Source organism: Rana temporaria, chromosome 13, assembly GCF_905171775.1.
Source record: "Rana temporaria chromosome 13, aRanTem1.1, whole genome shotgun sequence".
Taxonomy (NCBI): Eukaryota; Metazoa; Chordata; class Amphibia; order Anura; family Ranidae; genus Rana; species Rana temporaria.
The window spans coordinates 59,311,674-59,332,498 of record NC_053501.1 but is presented as its reverse complement, the minus strand read 5'-3'; the positions used below and the strand labels follow the sequence as shown (position 1 = coordinate 59,332,498).

At 41.1% G+C, this 20,825-nt stretch overlaps 1 protein-coding gene across 7 annotated transcripts in view; it reads left to right on the top strand.

Annotated features, from left to right (window-relative positions):
- Nucleotides 1-20,825, top strand: part of CDIN1 (CDAN1 interacting nuclease 1) — a 482,433-nt gene that overhangs the window by 237,533 nt on the left and 224,075 nt on the right. For all 7 annotated transcript variants that reach the window (XM_040333849.1, XM_040333848.1, XM_040333850.1 and 4 more), the window contains one exon: nt 4,546-4,595. In XM_040333849.1, coding sequence (XP_040189783.1) covers nt 4,546-4,595 — 50 coding nt within the window. The remainder of the gene's footprint in view (nt 1-4,545; nt 4,596-20,825) is intronic.

Sequence of the window (20,825 nt, the reverse complement as noted above, 5' to 3'; positions counted from 1 at the left end):
CGTATGCTAATGAGGAGGCACTTATGTGCACTAATGAGGAGGCACCAACGTACGCGAATGAGGAAGCACTGATGTGCACGAATGAGGAGGCACTGATGTGCACGAATGATGAGGCACTGATGTGCACTAATGATGAGGCACTGATGTGCACTGAGGAGGCACTGATGTGCACTAATGAGGAGGCACTGACGTACGCTAATGAGGAAGCACTGATATGCACTAATTATTATTATTATTATACAGGATTTATATAGCGCCAACAGTTTGCGCAGCGCTTTACTGAGGGGGGACTGACATGCACTAATGAGGAGGCACTGTTGTGCACTAATGAGGAGGCACCAATGTACGCTAATGAGAAGGTACTTATGTGCATTAATGAGGAAGCACCAACGTACGCTAATGAGGAGGCACCAACATACGCTAATGAGGAGGCACCGACATACGCTCATGAGGAGGCACTGACGTGCACTAATGAGGAGGCACTGACGTGCACTAATGAGGAGGCACTGATGTGCACTAATGAGGAGGCACTGATGTGCACTATTGAGGAGGCACTGACGTGCACTAGTGAGGAGTCACTGATGTGCACTAATGAGGAGTCACTGATGTGCGCTAATGAGGAGGCACGGACGTGCGCTAATGAGGAGGCACGGACGTGCGCTAATGAGGAGGCACGGACGTGCGCTAATGAGGAGGCACGGACGTGCGCTAATGAGGAGGCACGGACGTGCGCTAATGAGGAGGCACGGACGTGCGCTAATGAGGAGGCACGGACGTGCGCTAATGAGGAGGCACGGACGTGCGCTAATGAGGAGGCACGGACGTGCGCTAATGAGGAGGCACGGACGTGCGCTAATGAGGAGGCACCGCCATACGCTAATAAGGAGTCACTGATGCGCGCTAATGAGGAGGCACTGACATGCACTAATGAAGCTGACAGGGCTCGTTGGGCAGCAGACAGAAGTACCATTTGCGGAGGAAGGAGCTAGGTGTGTTTGTTTTTTGTTGTTGTCTTCACCGCCCCCTTTCCACATAACGAACCATGCACCTTACCCAGTACACGCCCCCTTTTGGCGTTTGCGCCCCGCCTACACTATCCCTCTGATGCTGGTTCTAGACCATTCCCTCTTGTCACCGCCCATTCACAGCACCCCCCTTTGTCCCACCCCCGGATGAAGCATGATTGGTCGATCAGGAAAGAGAGGGATTAGAGCCGCGCTCGATCATGGACAGGCCACGCCCACTCCCTAGTCCTTTTACCGCCTGCTTTCCATCACGTCCGCTCAATAGATAACACGGGCGCCTCAAGTCTCTCCAGGATTGGTCGGTTAATAAAGGAGGGATTTCATCTATGAATAAAATTGGCGACCCACCCCCCTCAGCCTCTATCCGGTTTGGTGACGAATCGGAGCGTTCGCTATAGTTCCGGTCACCGCCCACTGTCTTTGGTCCTTCCCCTCCGGGATTGAGGATTTGGGGCGCACGCTGTAGCTTGAGACCCCGCCCACTCCTTGCTGAAGTCACCGCCCACTCGCATCACTTCCATTCCTTCTCCTGGGAGGAGTCTGGTCGCTCCTACATCTCTCTGGGATTGGTCGGGGAGGGAAGGAAAGTCTTGGAACGGGGGGGGTCCCTCCCACTCCCTTCTCTTGTCACCGCCCCCTCCCATTACTTGCGGTTCTGTTGTTGTAGACGGTGTCAGTGTGTCCCCGGAGGTGAGCGGTGAGGAGGGGTAATACCGGGATCGCAGCAGGCGGAGGGTGCGCAGCCGGATCATTATAGAGTACATGTCACTTCTCAACTCCCGGGGAAGACATTACATGGTGCACACCTTTCTCGTCAGATAGTGAGTAAGATTACTTGGCCTCTGTTGTATATTAAAACCATATACATATTTTGCACACATAAGAAAGCATGCAGCACCCAAGCCCCACCCAGCAGAGCTGCACTAAATGTAGATGCATATTAACCGATTATAGCAAAGAGTTAGAAAATGTGAGACAGTGTGACATAGTGACAATATCTATGCTTGAGGCCCCAGGCCTATAAACATGCTGTGACTATTACAAGGTAGTCCAACTAATCCCGCTAGAATTTTTTATTTACTTTACATAACCTGTTGGAACCCTGGAAAACACCACATGTGAAAACAGGGCCAGAAAATCTGAGATCTTCTAACTAGAGTCCCAAAGGGTAGAAGAACCTACCTTAACCTCCCTGGCGGTATGATTATGTCAGGTTTTTGCATCTCACAGGGGCACATTGTTTTGTATAGAAATGTTGCGTTTTATATTGTAGGCCTGTAATTCTTAGGAATAACTCACTTAAATCTGTCCAAACCAGAGTCTAGTAGACATCCCGGGTATGATAAAGTTTGAAACTCAAAATCATAAATTATAATATAATAATAATAAAAATGTATTCAATAATGTAATCAAATAAAAAACACTGAAATCTGCTCAGTTGCAGAATTGTCGCTGTCATCACTTTCAGTGTCTGATGACGAATTTCCCCACAAATCACTATTTCTCAATTCTGCAAGTGCTCTCATTTACTATTGCTGTTTTCTAGCTGGTCTAAAACCACTTTTGACGTAAAGGGATGCTTTTTGGTTGCTATGGACAATCTTGTTTTCAGGCAGAAAGAACAGTATATACAGTATAATATAAAAGTGCATGCTGGGCACTGGACAAAGCACTAGGGACAAAAGGGAGGTACAATTATTTGATTCAATAATGTAATCTTACAGATTACAGTGTACTGTATGTTTCACCCCGACACTCGCAGGGAACGGAGCCCGACACAGTAATATATCGGGCAGAGGACACAGCCCGTGGACACAGCGGGAGGACATTGCAGGATCCTGGGGACAAGGTAAGTAACTTTGCCTGGATCCTGGTTACAGCTCGGGGTTACCGCTTTTGGTATTGAAAATTAACCCCGAGCCACACTCGGGATTACCGCCAGGGAGGTTAATTAAATGTACATTTTGAATGGGATGACCCACTAACAATACAATTATTTTAAATGAACACCCTACGCTCTCCCCACCCCCTTGTCCCCGCTGTACTCCCATGGGTGATGAACTGTCAGTGCCCACACAGCCAAAGTAGTGGTCCAGTGGCTTAAAATCCCTGCTTTTCTCCCCTTTTTTACTATGAGTCTTTTGGGATGTATCACAGAGATTCTAATTGGTCAGCGCCAGCACAGAGAATCACTGATCTGCCCCAGAAGCCCTGCACAAAGAAGTTGTGGAAGAGTGGAGATTTAAAATCTTTAAACCGCTGCACCAGCTGCGTGGGCACTGACAGCTTGTCAGCAATGATGGGGATTTGTGCTTGGAGGGGGTGGTTGGGTGTTGGTTCACATTCACCTTTTAATTTCTTGTGACCATGCATATTAAAGTATTAAAGCAGACCTTCCATGTGAAAGCAACATCTGCTTTTCTACCAGCTCCCCCCTTTCAAACAAAATTATCTGTAAGAAAAAAAAAACTTTAAAAAAAAAAAAAAAAATATATATATATATATATATATATATATATATATATATATATATATATAAAACGGATAAGAAAAACTTACCCTGATTCCAAGTTTTAGTGCTTCTGGGAGGCACAAGTGGCTTTGCCGTGCCTCGCTGCTTCCTCCCGGGCACTCAAAATACCTTGAAAATGAACTCCTGCAATGGGCTGGGGCACATTCTTGTGGGAGTTTGACTCCACAGGTTTCCCTCATGGCAGCCAGCCTTGCCTCGCCTCCTAGAAGCATTGGAATCCTGGACTTAGGTAATTTTTAAAACTTTTAGGGCCAGTTCACACCATAGAAATGCAGTCCAGATGCTTTTCTGCATGCACGCTTTTGAAGAGTTTTTAATGCGTTCTGGTGCATTTTTGGTGCGTTTTTGATGCAGTCCCGTGTATTTCCCCCCCTCTTTTTTTTATTAACCTTTGGTGCATTTTACATCATTCCAGTACAGTTTAGTGCAGGAAAAATGCAGCATGTTCTACTTTTTTCTGGAAGTGGAACACATTGGAACTGCAAGCACTAGTGTGAGCTATGCCTTTGAAAACCATATAACCTACTTTCCATAAGTTTTTGATGCAGAAAAAAATGCACTGGACTGCATGTGGTGTGAACTGGCCCTTATTACATTCTTTGTAATGTTTTTTTTTTATTCCATTTTTTGGGGGGATGGGGGCTGATAAGAGAGCCAACTGTTGATTTTTCATGGAAGGTCCGCTGTAAAAAAAAAAACACTCATTCACCTCTGTAGAAGTAGGCCATGTGGAAAATGCCTCCTGCTAATGTAATTACATAGTAGGACCTTCTAGGCTGCCAGAAAATAACTGAAATCTAACTTTAGAGCCTCTGTTGGTATCTTTGAGGAATTGAGGATGAATTACTTCACAGTACATGCAGCTAGACAGGTCAGGGTTGGCTTGTTTTAAAGCTCTTTTACTACTTTTAAAGAATATGTAAATCATATTATGTCCTTAATCAGTATTTGTTTTTGCTACTAATCCCATCATTTTGTTTCTTTCAGTGCATTATCAATGACTGTTGTAATGGACCTTTAGTGGATTGCATCAAACAGTATCCTTTAAGATGTAGCCATCCAACCTCATTCCTGAATTAACAAAAGGTATATGTGGCATGGTTTTGTTCTATACTCGGTAGGGTCATGGCTCTTTGAAATATCTCCATGCAGGGCTATTTAAATGTAGAGTGTTGGGAAATACTCGTGTTAAAGGTGAAGAAAACCCCCAACTCGGCTTTTAGACCCACTACGCGGTTATATGTAAATTAAAGTGATTCTAAAGGCAGAGGGTTTTTATCTTAATGCATTCTATGCAGCGCCCCTCAGCCCCCCTGATAGTTATTTGAGCCCCATATCTGTCCAGCGATGTCCACAAGTGTCTCGGCTGTCCAAGACTCTCCCTTCTGATTGGCTGAGACACAGCAGCAGGAGTTAAAGTCATTTAGCCATTCAGGAGAGAAGGGGCAGGTCGGGTCACGACTCCATGTCTGAATGTGTACACAGGGAGCCGTGACTCGGCTCGGGTGTCCCCATATCAAACTGCTTACTGTGGGGGCACTCAACAGGAGGAAGAAGCCAGGAGCACAAAAAAGGGATATGAGAAGAGGAGGATTGTGGCTGCCCTGTGCAAATCCACTGCACAGAGCAGGTAAGTATAATATGTTTGTTATTTTAAAAGAAAAAAAAAAACAAGACTTTACAATCACTTTAAGATAAAAAAAAAAAACTTCAGTGTGAGGCAGTCCTCCCAAAACCACTAATACTTATCTGAGCCCCATCTCGATCCAGCGATGTGCAGCTACTGGCTTCCGCTCAATCAAAGTCAGTAAGCCGATCAGGAAAGAGAGGGGGCAGGCCCAAACTACATCTGCATGTCTGAATGGACACACAGAGCTGCAACTCGGCTTGGATGCCCCCATAGCAAGCTGCTTGCTGTGGGGACACTCGACAGGAGTGGCCATAAAAGTCAGTGAGGGACCCAAGACAAAGGGGTAAGCACTAATTTATAGTGTGAAACGCGTCAGCTGTTTTACTCCTGTGTTGTGTGCCGTGACTTGTAGTGCATTTTTTCTTTTTTTTAAATAAAGACAACCATCAAGGTTTTTTGGAGTGCGGCTGTCCATATTTTCTTTTTCCATTTATTACAAAGGGGATCTGGGCTGCTCTGTGCAAAACCACTCCGAAGAGCAGGTAAGTTTAACATGTTTGTTATTTTTAAAGAAAAACGAGACTTTAATATCACTTAGGAGTTGGCCTACTTGGCCCCCTTGAATTGGGACATTCGTGGTAACCTCCATACATTTATATAACAGGATATATATATATATATATATATATATATATATATATATATATATATATATATATATATATATATATATATATATATATATATACTGCATCCTAACAATGCTTTGTAATGTAATGCATATGTGTGGACCATCTTGATAGTATATTTAGTACAAAGTCCTTTCAAAGTTGTAGTTGGCTGTTTTGTTATATTAATTTACTGCAAAAAAACAATTATCAATATAGATTGTATTATTTCCTTTTCTAGATGGCCATAGTTTGCTAAGAATTGGCCAGCAGACTAGCCATTGTCCATGGACTTGAAATTGAGAACACAATTCTGAATAACTAGCCAGACTGCTGAATGGATGATTGTTCACTGGCTGTGCGTGTTGTGCGTGTTGTGCGTGTTGTGCGTGTTATGCGTGTAGCTGCACATACTCACTGCTGCCCTCTGCACTGAAAATATACAGTATGGTTGCATGTTTGCAAAGAAAGCTATTCAACATCTATTACCAAAGTAAAATGTTAACTTGCTTGGGATGCAAGGATCTCCACTACTTCAGCGAGTGGACAAGTGTTTAGAGTATTAGTTTGAGGTATTAATGCACTCCTCTCATTTTCCAAATATAGTACACCTTTTGTGACCCTGTCTAACGCTAAACACAGCCAGCAAACTGCTTTCATTATATCTGCAGCTATTGGCAGCCAGGAATGAGTTATAATGGGCTGTAATGGCTTTGTGGTTTGAAAAAAAAAGTCATGGCTGGTGAGGAAATAATTGATTAGCATTTGATAGAAACTATCAGGGAAATGCTTGATTGCTCTGTGGAGATATTGAGAAATATCATCCTTGCAATATGAAGTGGCATTACTGTGCTAGCTTTGACTTTGTGCATTCTGAGAAGATTGATTTAAAGAAACTACATGTGACAGGCCTTTATAAAATGTATATGCTTTTATATTCCATTTTACTGGTTGTAGAATGTATTAAAGAGAGATGAGCAGGTGCTTTCTGGATGCAATCAGAGGGAGATGCAGACAAATGGAGGTATCAGGAAACAACAAAGTAAAAAAAATAATCTATGCGTGCCAGTGGGAGAAGAGAGAATTGCCTTGTAATGTATCCATACAAGGAAACACCTGTAGCGTGGTAGAATCCATGACCACTTTTATAAAGTAGGTCACGTACCATTTTTTCTACCACAAAGATTAAAAAGAAAGGAGCTGAAACTTTAAATGAAGCATGTGAAAAACAGCTGGTAAAATGATCATAACATGAAAACACATTTATTAATTCATATATGTACAGGTTTTATAAATAGTAATATTTAAAAGATTATTCGTAATTTTAGATCCTCATCAACAGATTGCAATAAAAAGTAATTCATCATTACAAAAAGTTAATGTATACGGTCAGACATATAAACACATGATTGTAATAAAAAAATCTGCATCCCAAAAGTTTGACGTGTTTCATGCAATTCGCTCCACTTCCTCAGGACAATGCAAGGTGCGCATCTGCAACCAATATAGTCTAATGATTGACCAAACTGGGGGAGGGGGAAACCCACCATAGCAATAGAATATCCCTCCCTAATTTACTCACAAGTCGGATCTAAGTTCAACATGTGGTGCTATGGGCTAAGGGTTATTTGGGAGCATCTGCACACCGCGAGCTGTGGCAGTACTGCCCGTAAACGCCAAGACGCATATAAACAGACCTCAAGGGGAATGCAGATCTCCAGGTTGTGATCAATAGTGACGCAACTAGCAATTCCAAATGATTTTTGTGAAAAAATTTGATAAATATTACTACCTAAATGTAGGGCCGAAACAACTAATCGATTATGGAATTAATCGATTACAAATTTCATAATCAATTAATCGGCCAGTAACATAATGGGGTTAAAAAAACTAAAATGAGCCCTTTATAGTACAAAAAAGCAAATCGCTACTGTGAATATTACTTTCACTGTCCCACAGTAAAAAAATGAACCCCTTACAGTAGCGATTATTTGCTCTTTTTGTACTTATTTTTGTTTTTTTTAACCCCATTATGTTACTAAACATCTCAGGCCTGGGTTCACACCTGTTTTTTGGTGCTTTTTGCAGAAACACACTACAGTTCATTTACATGTTTTCCTATGGGACACGTTCACATCCATTATTTTTTTTAAGCTGCTGCGTATTTGGAAAGGGCAAGGACTTTTTAACGCAAAACAGTGCTATTTAGTTTTTTTGGGTTCAATATACTTCAATGGAGAAGCTGCAAAAAAACATGTAATGTGTTTTTGCGGCAATTTGTGTTTTGTAATCTGCCCAAAAACAAATTGGCCCAAACATTTTTTTTTAAGGCTATTATCCGATTAATCGAAACAATAATCGGCCAACTAAATGATTATGAATATAATCGTTAGTTGCAGCTCTACTTGAATGAATAGCATATAATCTGTGACTGCTAGTTGGATCCAAGAAAAAAGAACCAAGTATGCAACAAGATGTACTAGCAAACCTTAACCCAGGTAAGGAAGAAAATAAAATAGTATATATGTGAACCAAGCAAGGCGCAAGCGTGAGGTGAAAGATCAATTAATAAACCTCAACCCAGGTATAGAAAGAAAATGGAATAGTATAAATATGGACCCATAGTGAAATTGCCCTGCAAAAATTTGAGAACTAAGCAGCAAGAAAAAACGATAAAAGATAAAATCCTTATATAGAGTAAATACCTTATTTCACATAATAAAGCCATAGTCCACAGTGTGGTACATAATATCCCAAGAGGAAGGAACAAGAAAGAGTATTTTTCCTACCACATGTATCTCCTTTGAAAAAAACTAACATAGATTCCACCCTTAAAGTGATACTAAACACACACACTGTTTCATTTAAATTATCCCTTCTATTTCTTTATGCAGATGATGGCACTGTAGTTATTTTATTAACAAAACATCTAAGTACCTTTTTCCAAATCGATATACAGCTCTCACATGACCCAGCTCTTTCCCAGCCTGTCTGCACTGAAACATAAGCAGGAGGAGCTTCTAGTCCTCTGCTGCTGGTCACATGTTCAAAATAAAAAAAAGAAACAGCCTTTGGAAAACAGATAAAAAAAAAATATCAATAAATTGTTATACAAATATATATTTGAAATCAAGTCTTTATTATTTTGTGGAAATGACATGGTTTAGGCTGATTTCTGCCAGTCACAGGCTGTGTCACACCCCTCCAGCCTGTGTCTAGTAATAAGAGGGAGGTGAAGCCTCCATCAATCTACGTGTAATACACCACCCCCATTGTGTTTAGCTGGTTAGTGGCCTAGGGGAGGAGGGAGGGAGCAGAAAGCTTACTGAAAGCTGAGCATGTTCAGAGTTGCTGCCACAACTTCAAAATCCCTAGCTGAATTGGAAATGTGGAGAGAGAGAGAGAGCAGCAGGCTTAACCAGGATTTTTCCAGAATACAGAAAACAAATCTCATAGTGACTGAGGGAGTATGAACAACATTATGTGGTTTAGTAACACTTTAATATACACATCTTTTTTTATCGTTATTCTTGTTAGCTGCATACAGGAATATAATCATTTTAATATAAACCATCATCAGAAATACTGATACAAGCTTATTTACGGTCACAAATAAACTCAGCTGGGAAAGGACCAGTTTAAAAAAAAAAGAAAAAAAAATCACAGCAGTCCTTTACCACGTGATCAGCTGTCAGGCAATGGCAGGTGATCACGGAAGTAAACAGAAGCCAGGTATTGGCTTTTTTCTCCTCATGCTGACAGTGTGAGGAGAAAAAGAGAAAGCTGGTAAACGGCTTATGTTACAGGAACATTGGTCCCAACATATGCCCATCAGTACTGCTAATCATTGCCCACCAGTGCCACCTATTAGTGCCCATCAGTGCCACCTCATCAGTGCCCATCAGTACAGCCTCATCAGTGCACATCATCATTGATCCCCTGCTCATTTTCTAAGTTTGCCCACTGACAAAGAGATGATCAGTCTATAATTTAATGGTAGGTTTATTTTAACAGTGAGAGACAGGATAAAAACAAAAATATCCAGAAACCACGCATTTCAAAAAATGTATTAGTAAGTTATTAGTAATTGATTTGCATTTTAAGGAGTGGAATACGTATTTGAACCTCTAAAATTCAGCAAGATTTCTGGATCCAGGTGTCTTCTTTACAGGTAACAAGCTGAGATTAGGAGCACTCTCTTAAAGGGAGTGCTCCTAATCTCTGCTTGTTACCTGTATAAAAGACACTTGTCCACAGAAGCAATGAATCAATCAGATTCCAATCTCTTCACTATGGCTAAGACCAAAAAGCTTTCCAAGGATGTCAGGGACAAGATTGTAGACCTACACAAGGCTGAGATGGGCTACAAGACCATCGCCAAGCAGCTTGGTGAGAGGGTGACAACAGTTGGTGTGATTATTTGCAAATGGAAGAAACACCAAATAGCTGTCAATATCCTTCGGTATGGTCTCAAGGCAGCTGGGACCATAGTCATCAATAAAATGATTAGCAACACAATTTTGAAGCACTGAAAACCTGCAGTGCCCACAAGGTCCCCCTGTTTAAGAAAGCACATTTACAGGCCCATCTGAAGTTTGCTAATGAACATCTGAATGATTCAGAGGAGAACTGGGTGAAAGCTCTTTGGCATCAACTCAACTCACCGTGTTTGGAGGAGGAAGAATGCTGCCTATGACCCCAAAAACACCATCCCCACCCTCAAACATGGAGGTGGAAACATTATGCTTTGGGGGTGATTTTCTGCTAAGGGGACAAAACAACTTCACTGCATCAAAAGGATGATGGACGGGGCCTTGTACTGTCAAATCTTGAGTGAGAACCTCCTTACCTCAGCCAGGGCATTGAAAATAAGTAGTGGATGGGTATTCCAGGATGACAATGACCCAAAACCCACAACCAAGGCAACAAAGAAGTGGCTGAAGAAGAAACACATTAAGGTCCTGGAGTTGCCTAGCCTGTCTCCATACTTTAATCCCATAGAAAATATGTGGAGGGTGCTAAAGGTTCAAGTTACCAAATATCAGCCTCAAAACCTTAATCACTTGGAGAGGATCTTCAAAGAGTGGGACAAAATCCCTCCTGAGATGTGCGCAAACCTGGTGGCCAACTACAAGAAACGTTTGATTTCTGTGATTGCCAACAAGGGTTTTGCCACCAAGTACAAAGTCATCTTTTGTAACGGCGTCAAATACTTATTTCACTCATTAAAATGCAAATCAATTTATAACTTTTTTGAAATGCGTTTTACAGGATTTTTTCTTTTTCTGTTGTTATTCTGTCTCTCACTGTTAAAATCAACCTACCATTAAATTATAGACTGATCATTTCTTTGTCAATGGACAAACGTTCAAAATCAGCAGGGGATCAAATACTTTTTTCCCTCACTGTATGTCTTAGGCCGCGTACACACGGTCGGTCAAAACCGATGAAAACGGACTGAAGGACCGTTTCATCGGTCCAAACCGATCGTGTGTGGGCCCCATCGGTCAGTTATCCTTCGGTCAAAAAAAAGAGAACTTGCTAACCGATGGTTAGTATGCAAAAGCATCAGTTAAAAACCCACGCATGCTGAGAATCAAGTCGACGCATGCTTGGAAGCATTGAACTTTTTTATGGACCGTTGTGTTTTACGTCACCGCGTTCTGACACGATCGTTTTTTTAACTGATGGTGTGCTGGCACATCAGACCATCAGTCAGCTTCATCGGTTAACCGATGGACCAACCGTGTGTACGTTAGGAATCTTAGATGCTGGCTTCTTATATAAAGGGGCATTCAGAGCTGGTTAATATGGCAGTGAGCATTTACACTTGCATTAGGCCAGGACAATTGCTTTGTAGTTGACACTATTTTGCGCTGTGCCCAGGAGCATGGAGTATAAATATGCTCATTTGGCTCCAGGCGCACTCTCCAAAGTTGTATGGATGCAGGTTATTACTTCTCCATATAACACAGCTTTAGGATTATTCAATAAAGCAGTGTAAGAATAGTTATATACAAAACACAGTACCCATAACAAGTAGTCATTTTATGTTCAGTGAAAGTTGAATTTTTAATATCTGGGGTAGGTTACTGTACTTTTATTTAACCTCTTCCTTACCGGGCCATTAGAAAATGACGCCAGCAGGAACCCTCCCTCGATCCGGGTGCACGTCATATGACATCCTTTCTTCCCAGCAGTCTAGGGCGCGCGCCGGCGGCACTGCTCGTGATTGCCGGTGATCACGAAAGGAGTGAAGATCTTTGTGTGTAAACACACAGATCCACCTCCTATCAGAGGTGAGGAGACTGATGCTGTGTTCCCAGTACAGAGGAACACACATCGGTCTCCTCCCCTTGTCAGTCCCCTCCCACTACAGTTAGAACACACTTTAGGTAACGTATTAACCCCTTCAGCACCCCCTAGTGTTAACCCCTTCTCTGCCAGTCACATTTACACAGTAATTAGTGCAGTTTTATAGCACTCATCACTGTATAAATGTAAATGGTCCCAAAAACATGTCCGATGTGTCCGCCGCAATGTCACGGTCACAATAAAAATCGCAGATCGCCGCCGATACTAGTAAAAAAAAAAAAATGCCAGAAATATATCCCCTATTTTGTAGACGCTATAACTTTTGCGCAAACCAATCAATATACGCTTATTGCGTTTTTTTTTACCGAAAATATGTAGAAGAATACGTATCGGTCTAAACTGAGGAAAAATATATATATATTTTTTTAAATTGTGATATTTATTAAATCACAAATTAAAAAATATTGTGTTTTTTTATTGTTGCTCTTCTTTTGTTTATAGCGCAAAATATAAAAACCGCAGAGATCATATACCACCAAACGAAAGCTCTATTTGTGGGGGGGGAAACATAAAGATTTCATTTGGGTACAGTGTTGCATGACCGCGCAATTCAAAGTGCGACAGCGCTGAAAACTAAAAATTGGTCTGGGCAGGAAGGGGGTGAAAATGCCCTGTATGGAAGGGGTTAAGAAGCCAGTCTATTTAAAAAGAAAACCAAAAGCGAAAATACTCTTGGGGTGAAATTGCATACAGACAATGCATCCTAGTGGCTAATGCAAATTCCACATTCAAGTAAGTGTACAGTTTGGCTGCTTTGAGCTCTGTGATAAGCAATGAAATGGCTCGTGTCTTCAGCCAAGAACCGGGAGGTGTGGTCCCTGTACGGCCTTTGTTGGCACAGAGTACCAGAGCCACACGCGCCCTGTGACTTATGGCCATGTGGAAGTGTTATATCAGGGCGAAAGTTTTCAGAAATTACATGTTAATTCCAGGGCACATAAAATAGTTAAAAATCAATTGGAAGTTTAAGGTTTTAAAAGCATAATGTCTTTTGAAGGATTGTGTATTGATTTTAAATATAACTCTCTAATTATATATGCACAGAGTGAAGCGCAGAGACAAGCTCTTTGCAAATGGCAGGGGGCTGTTTCACAGGAAGGCTTCTGAGGATTACGGGAAGCCGGGCCTCAGTTTTTCACTGGGCGGAAAATGGCCTGCGAGATTATTTACAAGTTTTGCCTGCTGGTCAGCGGGATCCATCAATAACAGGTAGTAACATTATAGACCATCACTAAGTGTTTCGGCCACTATCGCATTAGGAAATCACTTTGAAGCTCTCATTTTATTCCCTGTTTGTATTCGTCCTCTGCTTACCTTCTCCCCCCCCCCCCCCCCCCACTCTCACTCCTTCACTTTCTGAGAACCTGTCTATTTTTATTTTTCTGCTCCAGAACTGCCCAGAATTGTAATTTTAGCCAGGCAGTTTCTGTAATAATTTTATGTTTAGATAAAAATTAAGGTAGAATAAATAAACATAATAACCACACCACTGACACTTCAGCTGCAAACACCTTAACCACTTATGACCCGGACCAATATGCAGGTAAAGGACCAGGCCCCTTTTTGCGATTCGACACTGCGTCGCTTTAACTGACAATTGCGCGGTCGTGCAACGTGGCTCCTAAACAAAATCGGCGTCCTTTTTTCCCCACAAATAGAGCTTTCTTTTGGTGGTATTTGATCACCTCTGCGGTTTTTATTTTTTACGCTATAAACAAAAATAGAGCGACAATTTTGAAAAAAAATCTATATTTTTTACTTTTTGCTATAATAAATATCCCCCAAAAATATATATAAAAAAAACGTTTTTTTTTCCTCAGCTTAGGCCGATACGTGTTCTTCTACCTATTTTTGGTAAAAAAAATCGCAATAAGCGTTTATCGATTGGTTTGCGCGAAATTTATAGCGTTTACAAAATAGGGGATAGTTTTATTGCATTTTTATTATTAATGTTTTTTACTACTAATGGCGGCGATAAGCAATTTTTTTTGTGACTGTGACATTATGGCGTACACATCGGACAATTTTGACACATTTTTGGGACCATTGTCATTTTCACTGAAAAAAGTGCTATAAAAATGCATTGTTTACTTTGAAAATGACAATTGCAGTTCGGGAGTTAACCACTAGGGGGCTCTAAGGGGTTAAGTGTGACCTCATATGTGTTTCTAACTGTAGGGGACGGGGCTGGACGTGTGACGTCATTGATCGCCTTTCCCTATATCAGGGAACAGACGATCAATGACAGCGCCACACGAAGAACGGGGAAGGTGTGTTTACACACACCTCTCCCTGTTCTTCAGCTCCTGTGACCGATCGCGCGACTCCGGCGGTGATCGGGTCTGCGGGTCCCGCGGTTGCGGAGCTTCGCGCCCGTGACCCACGGCTGGGCATTTAACAATCACGTACAGGTACGTGATTGTGCCCAGCCATGCCATTCTGCCGATGTATATCGGCGTTAGGCGGTCCTTAAGTGGTTAAGCACATTATAGGAAGTCTCATACATGCAACTCTGGTAGGGTATCCTCTGCTGTATATCACTGCCACTAATGGTACAAGCGTTATCGGGCATCTAAGGTCTTGACAGCTTTTGATATACAACATCATTTTCAACATCCTTTAGCACTATGTGCACTTTTTGTGGGTAGGGCTAAAGACATCACATCACCATACACTGGAATATCTGATGATTGGGCCGATATAACTATTTGACGATTTAGTGATATCATATACAGGGAAGTATGTGTACGTATGCAGGCCCTGCAGGTAGTCAATTTTACTGGGTTTCAAAAGTGTACATTGTTATATTTAGGGCTGAATCAACTAATCGTTGTCAACTTTTTTCATAATCGATTTGTTGGTCAGCTGATTAGTTGGCCTGCATACAGAATACATTATTTGTTTACATATGATAAAATACAGTGCAGCACACATAAAACGCAGTACATCCTCCATGCATGTCAGTAAGTGCCTAAGAAATTGTGAATGTATGAGGAGCAATACTTTATGGGGCATATAGTCCTGGTCAGGAGAAGGAAATAATTGAAAAGTTATTCTAAAGGCAGAAGTTTTTTTTTCCTTGCTGTAGAGGCACTCTATACTATACTTTGCAGCTTGCTATAGGGGCACTCTGGACAAAAGAGGAGCCAGAAGTGCCAGCGGGGCACCCCAGAAGAGGAGAATTGGGGCTGCTTTGTGCAAAACCATTACACAGAGCAGGTAAGCATGACAAGTTTTTTTTTAATCACTTTAACCACTAGCCGACCAGCGGCCACAGTTATACTGCGGCAGGTCTGCTCGGCTGCGCGAAATCACGTAGCTATACGTAATTTCGCATTCCAGCCATTAAGGGCGCCCCTGGTGCCGGCGGGCGCGATAACCGCCAGGCACCCGCGATTGCTCGTTACAGAGAGAGAACTGGGTCCTGTCAGGGGGAGAAATGACTGTTCGTCTGTTAATACAATGTATGAACAGCGATCTGTCATTTCCCCTAGTCAGTCCCACCCCCCCTTCAGTTAGAACACACCTAGGGAACATAATTAACCCCTTCCTCGCCCCCTAGTGTTAACCCCTTCCCTGCCAGTGGCATTTTTACAGTAATCAATGCATTTTTATAGCACTGATGCTATAAAAATGCCAATGGTCTCAAAAATGTGTCAAAAGTGTCCGCCATAAGGTCGCATTTCCGCTGATCGCCGCCAAAAAAATATTGTCGCTCTATTTTTGTTTATAGCGCAAAAAATAAAAACCGCAGAGGTGATCAAATACCACCAAAAGAAAGCTCTATTTGTGGGAAAAAAAAGACGCCAATTTTGTTTGGGAGCCACGTCGCACGACCGCACAATTGTCTGTTAAAGCAACGCAGTGCCGAATCGCAAAAAGTGGCCCGGTCATTGAGCAGCAAAATGGTCCGGGGCTGAAGTGGTTAAGGGCTCTGTACAGGGAGAGCAGCATCTGAACCTAGAGAAGCTGGAGGCGGATAGACTGTAGCTAATATAAGGCAGTACAATAAAATTTTACCATTATTGCACATTAAAGTTAAAATGATTATATCCATTAAAAAAAGTCTCAGCCTTTAGTACTACTTTAATATAAAAGATTTATATTCCCCCACCACCCTTCATATAGCTTCATGTTTGATTCCCAGTTAAAATACCCCATATATCTGACTTCTGGGTATATTTTTTATTCTATATATTTAAGATGTACTGTGTATATATATCTATATATAGAATTCTATATATCTATATATCTATATGTATATCTATATATAGATATCTATAATTACTTTCCCCATTTCACAGTACAAATTAACCTCTTAAAATAGTGATTACTGTATTTTCTGATTTTATACTATAAAGGGATAATTATTTTTTATTTTTTTAACCCCATTAGGACAAGTGATAAAAAAAAGCATATTGCTGCTACTAAATGTCTTATGCTGGCCATACATGTATCGATTTTTGGACAAGAATATTCGTACGAATATTCTTAGTAGATTCATTGAATGTCATTCAACAATTTCACTTGCTTTTAACATTCCATTTTTGAATGCATGCATTTCTGAACAAAAACCACATGCACTGCCCGAAAAGTCATTAGATTGAGAAAAGTTTTCTATTCTGATCCTTCGAGATGTCCCTCCACTGTGGTTGAGAACAAACATCGATTTGACCCTACTAACGTTTAGGAAATTGAAGGAATGTTCTTAAAATGAAAGTTTTAGAAGGTAAAAATAATTTGTGTATGGTCAACATAAGTGACAGCAGGCCCAGGTAGCTTGTATCAAGCTGCCTGCCGATGACAAGGATTCTGACATGCATAACAATATATTTTCTGTCTGAAAATCTTCAAAACAGTGTTTTAGGTATTTTTAAATAAAACTTTTGATTTCTGAGCCTGATGATATGAACCAGATTCAACCTCTGTAAGTATATACATCTTTTCTGTCTGTTATTCTCAGAGTGGATTCGATATTTTGTTCTCCAACCATAAACTGTACATTATAATGAAATTATACACCAAAATGTTTTTGAGGCTTTATCTGATTAACCGATAAACCGAAACAATACTCTGCCAACAAATCGATTAATAAAATAATTGTTAGTTGCAGCCCTACTTCCAGTGTATTACATTTGTGTCCTTGATTTGATAAAATTTAATAAGAGATATATTTTGTATAACATTTTTACTGTAAATTACATGTTTAAATTCTATTCAGAAAGTATCTCTTTTGAAGGGGCTTACATTCTACTGATTTTGATTTTGCGAGCTTTCTTCCAGGTTTAAAATTATTTGAATATTTATGGAAAACATTGTAATTAAGGCATGCCCTGAGTGTACACACGACCATTTTTAATGGTCTAGAAAAAACAATGTTTTTTTTAACCCGATTCTTATTAAGCCTTGCTTACACACGATCGTGAAAAAAAAATGCTCGAGCAAAGCGCAGTGACGTACAACACGTACGATGACATTTAAAGGGGAAGTTCCATTCGGATGCCGCCACCCTTGGGGCTGCTTTTGCTGATTTGGTGTTAGCAAAAGTTTGGTGAGACGATTCGCGCTTTTCAGTCTTCGTGCTTTTCAGTCTGTTACAGCGTGACAAACGCTATTACAAACGCTACTTTTACCAGAACGAGCTCTCCAGTCTCATAACTTGCTTCTGAGCATGCACATGTTTTTCACATCGTTAAAACATAAACACGCCGATTTTTTACGAAGTGAAAAACGCCGCGAAAAAAATAGAGCATGTTCTAAATATTTAATGCAAAACGTCATGAAAAATGCTCTGGAGCCTACACACAATCGTTTTTAATGACATTAAAAAAAAAAGTCAGTTTTCACATCATGAAAAATGGTCATGTGTACGCGGCATTAGATATCTTTTTTTAAATTAACGTTTTTTTTTTTTATTCAATATTTTTATTCGAGGTTTTCCAATGATTTTTCACAATGACCAAAAACCGCAAATAGTAGGGGGAGCCGTGAATACAGGTTATTTACACAGTACACCAATATTCAGCAGAAGGAGTACAACTATACAAACAGTTCAGTACAACAATGCGAGGTGTCAATGACATAGATTAGCATTAATACCAGAGAATATCCTAATCGGGTAGGTGAAGGACCAAATGCAGCGCATTATCCAAATATAGAGGCTGGTGTAGAACATGTTCACACATGATGGGAGAAACATAAATATTTCTGGATGCTGCTGGCTGTGTGTGACCATGGCATGGAACCCTACATGGTGCCCTGTCCCTCCCTATACCCTCCACCGCCTTCCCTTTTTTTTCTCATTTCTTTCTTTCCCATTATACTATTTTTAATTGCCCACTACCCCCTTGCGAGCCATGCTAGCACTGACCTTAACCAGAAATGATAGTTTAAGCTGAACAGTGAAACGCTCTGAGAGAAAGGCCAAATATTGGAAGAGTTCACTTTTTCTACATCGCAGAATGGTAGACTCATTTGCATAGCTTGTCAATGATGTTGCTGGGATTTGGCTTTTACTGTTATCTCACTTGTATAAGGTCGCTGGTGAGATATGGTTTTAAATAAATAATTAGAAAAAGAAGCTGGTGTACACAGGAATAATATTATTTCTTTATTCATACATCCCAAATAGAATGATGTCTCTTTAGTTGACCTCTGGCTTTATATATATATATATATATATATATATATATATATATATATATATATATATATGTTGTGTAGTTCTCCATAAGAATAAATTGACTACACCAATCCAGGCCTGTTTAATAGAAGGGTCGGGGGAAATCCAGTCTTTAGCTATTTCCATTGTGGCTACAAAAAGTAGAAATTAAAAGATTATTTAAGCCCAGACCAGTAACTGCACTTCCTGTAGGATTTCCAGGTAAGAAATTTTACAACAGATTTACATAACATTTTCCTTATTGTATATCCCAGGACACAGGGTATCTTCATCTTTTCTACAATAGGGTTATTCTGCCATCTTCAAGTGGTTGTACCTGATATTCATGACACTCTCTGGCGGGGACCATTTTGAATGAACATGTTCTGGGGACAGCCGCAGCAGGAGTGGTACCTTGTGAGACTACAGGTCGCAACCAAGCATTCCTTGTGGGACTACAGGTTGCAGCAGAGCATTTCTTGTGTAACTGCAAGTCTCAGCAAGCATTGAGAAGCTCACCCCTTTTACTTGTGGGGCAGGGGAGGAGCACTGGCTAGTGTTCTGGGGTAACTGGTGCTTATCGGTCTAGTGCCTTTTCAGGTGACTTGGACCACTGTTCCCAGCAAGAATACCTGTATACATGTCAGCATGCCATGTCTCAGCGACGGCAGAGAGGTGGGCATGTAAGGGGTGTGAGGTCCCAAATACCTGTATGTAGGAACCTGGACACAGACCTCTGTGCAATGTATCCCCTAGGGGTCAGTGTGTTCCATGTGGATCTTTCTCTCTCCAATTATCTGGTATTTACACTACTTCTGGAGCACATTCCTTTAGTTACTTTGTGACAAGGGAGGAATTCTCATATGCCATTGCTGAGGCACAGCAGCACCTTTCTAGAATACTTTCCAGTTTGGGCTGCCTTCATCGCACACGGAAGCACCCTCCACTCTCCTCCTTCTTCCCTATCAATGGAAGAGGAATCAGTGGAGGACGAGGTAAATAAGGAATAAATTGAAGGAGGGGACTCATCTGAGGAGTCTACTCCTGAAGAACCCCAGGGTCAGATTTTATCTCGGACCCAAAAAGCCTTCATGAATTTTTTTGTAAGTTATCTTTACTAGTTAGAATTTTCTGCTTCCTGAGTCCTCTTCTCCAAAAGTTACATGATTTGGATCATGGCGTCCACCACAACATCCTCAGTAGTTTCCTGTACCTCCTGTTTTGCACACAGACTGGGCTGACATTGCTAATATGTTTGTGCCTGCCAACAATACCCCATGGAAAGTGCGTTTACTTGAAAATGGCATATGATTTCAGTGGATGAGGCCCTGCAATTTAAAGGTGCCTCAGACAAACAACTTAAGGTCTTATTTAACCACTTTTTGTCTGCCATGCGTTTTCTAAATATCCACACACGTGAAGGGTGATATTTCGGTGATCGCTGCAGCAATGTTTGAGATCCTTTTTTTTTTTTTTAGGGCTTTCTATTACCTACAAAGTAAAAGTAATACTAGCGGCTAAAGAGCCAATGAATTATTTTTACAGGTGGCGGAAGGGGGTTCCACCTGCCTCTGCATTTGCCAGGCTCTCCGTAGTGGGTTGTGGCCCTGTACAGTGGCGGCCTGACGGTCCAGACAGGAGCGCCGCTCTGTTTGTGTTCAGACCGCTGGCCACCATTTAGTGATGGCTGCCCTAATGCAGTAGGCTGCACACACATATGTTCACCATAGATTTAAAGCAACTAAATGTATCGATTTTAAATTGTTTCCAAAAAACAGTTACATTCACTCTGTGAATAACTGTCACATTTCCTTGTGCTTTCAACCAGGCTGTCAAACAATCAAATTGTTGGTGTCATAAATGATCACGTGCAGTAGCATGGCAACTGCAGATTTTAAAGAGGTTATGACTTTCAGAAAGTGCACCAAAACTG